Source organism: Sesamum indicum, linkage group LG3 (genome assembly GCF_026168435.1).
Source record: "Sesamum indicum cultivar Baizhima isolate 11 linkage group LG3, ASM2616843v1, whole genome shotgun sequence".
Classification (NCBI taxonomy): domain Eukaryota; kingdom Viridiplantae; phylum Streptophyta; class Magnoliopsida; order Lamiales; family Pedaliaceae; genus Sesamum; species Sesamum indicum.
The window spans coordinates 25,649,388-25,660,102 of NC_142659.1; the positions used below are offsets into that span (position 1 = coordinate 25,649,388).

Genomic DNA, 10,715 nt, shown 5'->3' on the forward strand with positions numbered 1-10,715 from the left:
AAAAGAGATAAATTGTTATTTTTTTTTTCATAAAGAGAAATTTGCTCGTTTACAATATAATAAAGAGTTGTTTGCAATTTTTCTTATAACTAGTACTCCTCCATTATATATTTCCGTCAATGTTACACGTGTCGTAGATTCACATCTTCAATTATATATGGTATAGATGATCGGTATCCATCCATCCCCACGCCTTAGTCGTAAATGCCATTATTATCTGATCATATATGCTAAAAAGTCTACATATATATTGATCTATGCACATCCATATATATTTATTGCAAAAATTTCTACACAAAACACTGAGAACAAATGAATAAAATGGCTTTTATTGGGTGGAAAAAATTCATTACATGCCATCAAGGGGTTTGTCCCCATCTATGGCAATCTTGTATTCCTATATACTTGTGTGAAGAAAAAATTAGGAAAAGTGTTTTTCCTGTTTGTTGTGTTACCTAAACTAGGATCTTCCTACCTGTACAACCTCATCAAGAGCTTCTGAATTTGATTGTGTCACTGTAGTTTCCTATGATCTCTAGTTATTTTACAAGCCTAAACCGGGTTTTGAGCCATCGTTGCTTGTCTTTGCTAATCCAGATTCTAGCATATCTGCTGTGTTAGAGTGTGGTTTCACAGAACTGCCTAAAGAATGACGGTTTTCGTTGTGGCGGCCACTTACCGTCCAGACGATAACCAAGGCCACCATTAAGATTGACAGGGCTACCAGCGCTGCCCAGACCATCCGCACGTATCTCTTTAAGGGGCTGCAGTGTTCATCAAGGATTTTGGAGAAGGCATCTTCTACGGTTTTACACTGGACTAGGCTGTCCATACCGGGATAAACGTCCAGAAACTTTTGTATTGAAGTAGTGTAAGCTTCAACCGAGTTGTAGTAGCCGGCTGGGACCAGGATTCCTCCGTTGCACGTTTCACCCTCAGTGTCGGGGCAAGCCAGCATTCTCAGTACCTTCAGAGACCAAAACAACAGCACATGAGAGGTTAGAAAAATCAACATCTCATGTAGTACTATTAGATTGTGTTTGGCATAGTTCCATATATCAGGGCTGAGTTCGATTATTCTTACCTGAGGGATGTCTCCTATTCGGATTGAAGTAGCTGGACAGTTCCATGGTTGGTATTCATGCATAGGTGGTGGTGAGAAAGGATTGCATATCTGAACAATGTTTCCGTATGATCTAGATATGTTACCGTTCACCTGCAAATTTTTCTCGAGTAGGTAAACGTGAACTGTGTGCAGCATAATTAAAGAACGTCTGAAACTAAATCATTTTAGTAGTCAAGTTTTAGATCAAGGAACTTAAAAACATAGACTGTACATCGATATTCTTCCTTACAAGCAATCTTACCTCATTTACTAAGTCGTATATTCCTACGCTGACATCGTCCAGGACTGATTTTGCTGAAAGCAGTTCGTCACAGGGGAGAATGGAACTCAAGCTGTTGTTGTAGGGATTTTGCTGGAAGCTTTCAAGTGCTGTGCACGTGTCTCCGGCAAAGCTGGAAAATAAAACCAGCCCGTTAATACTCACTCCTTCTCTGTATTTTCATGTGTGTATATGTGTTTGTTCGTATCGAGCAGAGTAACCATAGGACGTACTTTTGTAGGAAGAAATAGATCCCAAAGAAGAACCAGCAGAGGGCAGTGAGAATCCAGCAAAGTACAATTAGTCTGCAGAAGATAGGTTGAAGTTCATGAGAACGTCTGCGTTTTACCTAATAAAAATTGGCGTACAGAATGAGTCGACAAACTAAGGATATGTCCGGTGCACTTACACTTGACGAGCCCTTTGAAATTTTAGAATCCCTGAGACTGCATATAGAACAGCATTCTTGTCAGTTCTCTTCTGTAGGAGTTAGTCTGATGTAAAGAGGGAAATGGAAGTATGAATTATGGTTGTTTTGAGTGAAGGCAAGCAATTGCTTTCGTCTCACCTAATAGAGCAATCACAGCTACTAATGTCAGTGAAATTATCACTGTCGTTACTATATATCTGCCAATATAAAAAAGAACGAGTCATCAATCTGCAATGACACACAACAAAATGCATACAAATCTAAAGAAGAAAACATACACTATTTTGAGGCCCTTATCAATCAAACGCCGGTTCTTGGACGCTTGTCTTGCTATATCAGCAGCCTGAGCATCGAGACTCCGGGACGTTGAAATCAGGAAGCTGGTAGCGCCAGAACTTCCATTCACTTCACCCAACGTGCTGCTCATTTCTTTCATGGCTCCAGTTGTGTTGTATATCGTGTTGGAAGCCTCATCCGCTGTGTCAATAATAATGTCAATCACCGTCTTTGCTCTCGAATGGAACTTTGCATTCCCTCCAAGAACCACGCAAGTCGCCATTCTGGGAACACAGCACAAACATCTAAACGGCCTGTTCTACATTTTCCAATAAGATGAGACGAAAAGAACGAGTATTGGTACTTACATAGCAAGGATCGTAAAGACAACAAGGAAAAGAAGAGGCTGCAGATAACAGTCCTGCTTAAGACAAGGTGATCTCTTCGTGAGCTCCCTCCGACTCTTACAACTTCTTGTTACAAGGAGAAATCCTCCATATCCGAGACCACATAGCAACCATAGTACTGCAATAGCATATCCATGTATGCCCGTAAAAACAGTCGACTGTACGAGATAACAAACATAGTAAATTGTCAGACTAAGTTCTGTTTCCAGGGGATGAAGATAGGGAGAAACAGATACTCACACTCCAATAGTGCTTGTTGGTTATGTCATATCCTCCTCTATATTTCTTCAAACCGTCTAAAGGGTCGACTCTTACCGTATCATCCAAGTGTCTACTTGAGTCTGAAACGTTATTCGTTTCAGCTAAAACTCGTCCTGAAATTCAAAACTCAAGTAATTAAATTTCTTATACTTCTTCACAATTTCTAACTCATGCTATACACCCCTGTTTCATTGAAACTTCAGACGCAGAAGAGATGTATCGGTGAATTACCTGATACAGAGCTGGTGGACAAGAGCGGTAGACCTGCAAGCTGTGTGAAGTTTAAGGCCATCACCATGACAATAAGAATTAGAGGCAACGTGCCATTTATCGATCCCATTTCTTTAACCTGTCAACCAAATTAACCGTTGAAGTTTTAGTTTCCGTCTTGCTAATGGTTTTGGCTATGAAATTAACCACAAATTCATAGCAACCAAGTACTTAAAAATAAAGAAGTACCTAACCTACAACTGAGGTGAGCTTACTTTTTCCACACACACAGAGATAATAGACATATACGAGGGGCCTGCTTAGACTCAAGCTCGCGCATGAACACAAACACGTATGCACGGGAGATTGATTGGATTCTCTACTTGCATTTAATATATACATATCATGTGTATAAAATACAAACAGGCATGCCGCCGGGGGGAGGGGGAGGGTGTTGCTGGTTGGATTTGCTATATCAATCTAAGATGCAACTGCATCTTGTATTGCATTTAATATATGCGCGTCACGTGTATAAAATCTTATCTTAAATAAAATAAACCAAATAATTTTCATACAAGTGACCTATATTTATTAAGTATAGTGCAAAATATAATAAGATTTGTAATAAAAAATCAAAGGAAGGGCCTAATCTATCATAAGGAGTAAATATGGCAGCTTTTTTGGTCTAAGCATCTAGGGGTATAACCCCCTCCCCACCAATGCAGTTGCATTATGATAAAAGAACTTGAAAAGATAGGATTAGAGAAATGTGGCTTTAATGTGAACAAATGGGAAAAAATTAAAGTGAATTAGGTCAAAGAGCATCCCTTTTTTACCCAGAAAATCATAGTGGGACAAGAGGAAAAAGGGCCTCAATTTCCATAGAAAAAATGAGGCATATATATACAGCTTTAGTTAAAGGATTAGGTGGAAAAAAAGCAGTCATATATGCCTGAAGAAGAGAATTCAAAGAAAATAAACATGTTTTTGAAGTATGTGAAAATTTAAAGAAGATTGAATTTTTCTCCTTTCGGATTCTATTTTCTAGTACCATGTACTCCGACGTCGGATTTATGTCCCCTCCCTTACAGTTGCTTTCTAGGATTCACGACCACGATCATGACCACGTCTATATTAAAACCCCACTTTTAAGTACACAATGAATGCTGAAAATCCTACACATGAACAATTTTTTTTCCATAAACGCGGGTTAAATGCAACAGACCTTAATAAAGAAAAAGCGCAACGCCATTCCTAATTAAACTTTTAAAAGGACTGCAACCCATTGACACGAGCCGTAGTAAGCTTCTTTTTTTTTATGGCAGAAGTTCAGAAGATCGTTTTGTCATAAGCGCAACGCAACCCCCTGAACTAATTCAAAACAAAAAAAAAAGGCGCCATGACGCACTGACGGGAGAGACAGTTGCCAAAGTTCGGAGGGTCGTGTTGTTTCTTTTTTTCGTTTTAAACAACGTTGTACCTGTTCAGTGTCTGAATCCCTGTAAACACATGACATGCAGAAAAGCACAAATCCAAAGCAACAAGAAAGACAAAAAACAACCAGAAAAAACTCACCGGAAAACCACCCAACTCTCTCTCTCTCTCTCTCTCTCTCTCTCTTCCCTCTTCTGCAAACGCTGAGCTATCAAATTCTGTAGACGAAGGATTGATGAACTGTGCAAGAACACAAGCAAAACCCTACTGCAGAAAGAAGCAGCTCGACCACGGAAACATGGAGTTTAGATGAACTGCGATGCTGCTTCAGTATTTCAATCTTGAGCAGCTGGGGTTCTTGCATAGAAAGTCATATGTGGGAACAGGAAAAGGTGTCTAGAATGTTGGAATATTCAAATCAGAGTCCTGTTGGGTCTTTATAACCGAATGGCGAAAACATCGTCAAATTACACTGCCACAGAAGCCCATGCCTTTGAATTAAGACGTATACGTGTTTTGGTTGAGTTACAAGTTGGGCAGAATTTTCATATGGGCGTCAGCTTTGTACTGAATTTTGAGGGTAAAAAAGAGTTGATAGAGTTCAGGTCACATGATGGTTGTAACAAGTTGGTAACTGAAATAGTTGATGATTCAATGGATAATATGGAAATTGTTTGAATTAGGTTGTTTTTTATTTAATTGAGTTGCGTGTCAAAATTAAATGGGTAATTGTACGTGAAAATACTAATAGATATAAAAATTTTGACCGTAATCTCATAATTTTTAAAACAAAATCTTATTGTAATTTCCTGCTTAAAGAGATCGAGAAAATTATAATTTTGATCTTGTAATTATAGAGGTGAAAATTTTATTTTGTTAGAATTTAATTCAACAGTTAAAGCCTATAATGTAAAATAATTAGTACATTAAGGATAAAATCAATCGGAATTACAAACTTTGGCTGGAACTTGTATCTCACGTGAAGTGTACATGTCAAATATTCTAGCTGAGTTTTCAATTTCTTGAGGATTTTATCATTATTGTGCTATTTTTTTAAAATATTTTAGGTTTAATTGTCAAATTAAGTTCTTGTGGAACTAAAATTGCAATCCCTTATAGCTATAGGATCATAATTATAGTTTTCCTTGAAAGGATCGTATTTTCATTTTCTTTTAAAATAAAATTATGATCTTCACCTATTATTTTTCATAGAGAAACGTGTCGCATTTTACCCAAAAGTAAATTAATTATGATTATATTAACATTATGTGTGATCACAACAATTTGTCGTCATTATATAGTAGGGATAATTATTTTTACATATATCGTTTATGCAAATCATCTCATTTTCTTTTAAGAAAATTACACATACACCTTCTAAAAACGTCAATACGATTATACAAACTACCTCGACTTTTTGGTTGTTAGGAATAATTTCCACAATCATGTAAAAAATAAGAGCGATATGTGTAAATAGACCATAATCAAGAAATGCAAATATAATTATCCCTATGTATTATTATTATTATAATAATATTTCGTATTCCACCAAAATACGAATTAATTAAATTTGGTCATGTAATGTTAGCCGTAAATGCCTTTAAAAAATCAATTTCCACCTTCATAAGAAACCATATGATAGCACGTTTAGGACTTTGCAATTATAGAAAATATTAATTTTTATTTGGATTTCATACATATGGGGCCCACGTGAAACCTAATTCATCCAACCATTCTTCCCTAGTCCGTAGAGATTAGTTGTTGTTAGGAACTTAATCCACCACAAAACCATATCTCACCACTTCCAATACTCTTCTTAATCCCAACCATTTAAAAACCAATCCTAAATTACATCCACAATTCTTAAAATTAAGGGTATATTACAATTTGGCCCTAAAATTTGTTATAATTATAAATACCTCTTATTAATTAAAAAATTATAAATATTTTTATGAAATTACAAATATCCTAACAGATACCTCCTTATGACAATTCATTATAGATGGCGTATTTGTCAGGGTATTTATAATTTCAGGGGTACTTGTAATTTTTCAAAAAATAAAGGAATATTTATAATTAAGACAAGGCTCAAGGGAATTTCCTGTAACTTACCCTAAAATTAAATTTAATTACACTAATATTTTTTATTTTTTTACATCATGAAAGTTATAGTTGTAATTACAAGTACGATAGAATTTTATAAATATATCTCCTGATTAAATTTCATCAACCACCCATTAAAAATATATTTGTAATTTTTAAATTGTCGAAGATATTTGTGTAATTAAGTTTAATTTTAGAAGATATTAATATGATTTATTTAAAAAAACCCAAAAAAAAGAAAAGGAAAAAGAATGGTATGTGGAAGGAATCCGTGTCCATTTTCTGACCAAAATCTTCTGTCCTGAAGTCAAGTCAGAGAAAGGGAAAGTTGAGTTCTGGTTCATTTGCAGACCTTTAAAGACCATCATATATGTAATAAATTTGTGTGTGCCCCATCCTAGACTTGGATTAAATTAATTAATAAATTAGTTTTTGGTACACAGATTAAATTAATTAATAATTAAAAAATATTTCATAAAAATTTAATTATGTAGAAGACAAATGAATTTTATTTTTTTAAATTACAGCGCATCAATATTAAAAAAATAAAAATTCATTTGAAGAGATATATCAATTGAAATAATTGAATAAGTATTGAAGAAAATTACTAAGAATAAATTTAAGTATGAATTTAATAACATATTATTCAAAATTTGGTTAAAAAAAATTAGGCACTTTTAAGAAGTGATAAATTGCAAATTAGGTGACGAAAATATATTATTAGTTTACCGAAGTTCAACTTATAATATGCAAAAAAATAATAATAAGTCAATCAAATAATAATCAATAATATCGGGACTACATGCTAAGTACTAATATTATGTATAGAGACAATCAAAATAAGTACGATAGAAATATGAATTATATATAAAAAAAGATAATAATCATTAACACATTTATCACATATTTCAAGAACTCATGAAATAAAAATAATTAATGAGAATTCAATGAAAGAATTATATGTTCAAACCTTCTATCATTTTTTATTTTTTAAATTATTTTAACTTTCACGTGCAATAAAGATATGTATTAATTTTTTTCTTTTATTATTCTGAAGTAATTGTATATGTCGCATAGTTCATGAATTCAAACAATAAAAACAAAATTCTAAGAATTCATCGTTTGGTCAAAATTGAGCAATTTTGGTCAAAACACTTCCTTCAAATTTATATATATATATATATATATATATAATAGAATAAATATATAATAAAGTCTTTTAAATTATATCACTTTCTCAAAGTCGTGGCCTAAAGAGAACGTGTGAAAAGCGACTTTCTTTAAAAGCTTACGGAGCAGATTAGGTCAGCACAAACGATTTCTTTTATTGTTTTAATAAAACGAAAATGTTTCGTATAAAAGAAGAGGTGTGTGGAATTTTTAATTACATTATTATATTTTTCAGTATTCAAAAGATAGGAGAGGAGGACAATTTGTAAACATATTTTAAAAAAATTACATTTAACACCTTTGAGGTTTGCTTCTGTCTAATAAATACGTCCCTTTCGTCAGTCAAAATTCACCGAATTTGCTGATATTAATATAAAAAAATCTACATTTACCCCCAATTAACCTATTACTGATTTATTGCGTATCAGATAAATCTTTTTATGATCAAAATTATCGTCATACATGTGATAATGCATGAGATGAGGTATATTTTTACCGTTATAAAGGTAATTTAGTCCGAAAAAATTATTTGACATGCAATAAGTCAGTAACAAATCAATCTAGGATAAATTCAACTTTTTGTTAATTTCAGCTAAGTCAGTGAATTTTGACCAACGAGAAAACTTATTTGTTAGATGAAAGCAAACTTTATGGGTGCTAGATATAATTTCACAAACCACAGGGGAGCTACATGTAATTATACCAAACATCAGGGTAAAAAGGTGTAATTATCTCTATTTTTTTTAGTATTGTTAGTTCAAAGTTAATATATTTTATAAAATTGATTAGCCATTCATTTATTTAAATTATGCACATGCGTTGAGTGCGTTTTCTGATGAGTGTTGAAACCACCAAAAATAAATTCATATTAATATTGCTGGTAAATGATGAGAAGGGTCGATTTTCTATAAAGATTGGATATAAGTTGATATCTTCAAATAAAATAAAAAGGGGAGTATTGTTTGAGGTCTAATTAAAAGATGAAATTAAAGAAGGTGAATCAATATTAGAGAAGGCTTTCTGATTAATGTCAAGTTCATGTTCAAATAGATAGATTAGTTATGGTCATTGGTACAACCTAACAATCGCATTTTTTTTTTTTATCTTTTCATCGGCCAAGAAATGTTTGTCAGCCACATTTGTCAATCATTTGACTGAAACAAATAATTCAATTTGATAATTTAAGTTACATTTGACATTATATAATTATGTCAAGAACCTTAATTTCATTCAGCGTTTGTAGTCCAACGGTTAGGATAATTGCCTTCCAAGCAATAGTCCCGGGTTCGACTCCCGGCAAACGCATTATCTCAACCTTATGCAATTTTATAATTTGTCATTTATAATTATTTTTAACCAATTTTTTTATAAAAAAAAATCACATGCAGTGCACATGTGATATTTAAAAATGTTGTGATTTGATATCAAATATACATAGTATATGATATTTTTTCGATAAAAAAATCAACAAAAAAAATGACCATATATGGGAAATTGTAAATTCCACAAAATTGAAATGGTAAGTAAATAAAAAAAAATTCAATAGCAAAATTTAAAAATAAATATATTTCGAATTGAAAAAATATAACTTACCCTAAAATTAAAATACCTACCATCAATAATAAGGGGCTGAGATTACCTTTTTCATCCACAAAAATAAGTGAAAAATTGACTTAAAATAAAATAAAAGATGAATATGTTATGAATTATTTAATTATCTATATACAAACTCGATAACCATAATTAATTATACCGATATGAAAAATTTGCATTTGTATTTGCTCATGATGAGAATATTTTTTTATTAGACATATCAATTATTTTATTTATATATTTATTTATTACATTAGAATTAATTAAATTTAATTAACATATACCTTATTTCTTAAAAAGGAAATAAGAAATACATGACAATTATCGTACAAAATATGAGATGTAGCACAAATTTTTAACTTCTCGTAAGCGCTGGTTAATCCTTTTGATGGTTCTGTTAATTTTTCGAGTATTATTTTCTTTTCTAGTGAATTAATTACAATTTAATTATAAATTTTAATCATCAATATATATCAATTATTAATATTAAATTGGACAATTACACCTAAACATCCTCTGAAAATGTAAAATTGCACTTTCTCTTTAAGAAGTTTTAAAGTTGTACTTATATCTCCTCTAAAAAATTTACTGTTTACACCTTACCTATTTTGTTAGGGTTTGGATGAAAAGACTAATGTTAGCAAAAAAAAAGAAAAATAGTATAAAATTTTAATTTTACCTTTAATTTAATATTTTCATGTATAATTTTGTATTTGTAACGAGGAAAAATTATATCTAAATATTCGTAAGACTCAAACTCATAACCTCTTGATCCGACACATTTGGTGGGTATTGTTTGCCAGCAAAAAACACAAAAACATTAAATAGTATGGACTTATTCTACGTTATTAATTATAGTGTTGATTTAAGTTTTAACCCAAGAAACGGGGCGTAGACCAATTACGAGAACTGCCTCTTTGTTAAAGTCAGCTTCATCTTCCATTACAACAACAGAAGCAACTCCAGTTCCAGACTCTGTTTCTGCAGAAGAACAAGAACTCCCCTGAAGACGTGTTTTCCTTGCTAACGTTTCTGTCATTGTAATTCACACTTTTATTAGCTGTAATTAGTAGCTTAGGTGGCTGTTGACGTGGCCGCTAGTCTGTTATTCAGTTGTAGTTAGTTGAACAGATATTTCTTCCTCAACCGACCTCTGTATCCATATTTAAACTCTGCTGTATCTTTTTCCAAAAAGAATGAGAGTGAATTCTTATTCTCTTCAGTTTTAGTTTGTGTGATTCATGGAGTTTATCTCTGATTTTATCATGGTATCAGAGCCATCATATTGATGGTCTCTGTATACAAACGAATAACCAAATCTCAATCAACAGATTATTACACTTGACTTCTGTATGTGAAGAGAATGGCGAGCTCTTCAAGCGATATGCCTGAAGTTCCTCTTACAGCATCAGGAACTGGAATTGACCCTATGACGCTGCGTGTTCA

The 10,715-nt window shown here is 32.6% G+C and overlaps 1 protein-coding gene and 1 non-coding gene across 3 annotated transcripts; one reads left to right on the forward strand and one right to left on the reverse strand.

The window, feature by feature from the left end:
* Positions 1 to 313: 313 nt before the first annotated feature.
* Positions 314 to 4,898, reverse strand: LOC105158774 (uncharacterized). 2 transcript variants are annotated; one of them, XM_011075635.3, is made up of 11 exons: positions 4,545 to 4,898; positions 2,991 to 3,108; positions 2,739 to 2,872; positions 2,460 to 2,656; positions 2,094 to 2,375; positions 1,954 to 2,012; positions 1,795 to 1,831; positions 1,619 to 1,690; positions 1,368 to 1,518; positions 1,085 to 1,216; positions 314 to 967 (listed from the first exon to the last, which is right to left on the reverse strand). In XM_011075635.3, the coding sequence occupies exons 2-11, from the start codon at positions 3,097 to 3,099 to the stop codon at positions 545 to 547; spliced, it is 1,596 nt and encodes a 531-aa protein (XP_011073937.1). In that variant the 5' UTR covers positions 3,100 to 3,108; positions 4,545 to 4,898; the 3' UTR covers positions 314 to 544. The 2 variants fall into 2 exon arrangements, with proteins under 2 accessions (XP_011073937.1, XP_088734408.1); XM_088878282.1 differs by lacking the exon at positions 4,545 to 4,898 and adding an exon at positions 4,021 to 4,534.
* Positions 4,899 to 8,909: 4,011 nt separating this feature from the next.
* TRNAG-UCC (transfer RNA glycine (anticodon UCC)) lies at positions 8,910 to 8,981 on the forward strand. The gene has a single exon. It is a non-coding gene; the product is annotated as a tRNA-Gly (tRNA).
* Positions 8,982 to 10,715: the final 1,734 nt, after the last annotated feature.

Coding starts and splice junctions, on each gene's coding strand:
- LOC105158774 (XM_088878282.1), bottom strand. Junction 2,657..2,738: donor CCAACAAGCACTATTGGAGT/GTGAGTATCTGT, acceptor TATCTCGTACAG/TCGACTGTTTTTACGGGCAT. Junction 1,519..1,618: donor ATCTATTTCTTCCTACAAAA/GTACGTCCTATG, acceptor TTTATTTTCCAG/CTTTGCCGGAGACACGTGCA.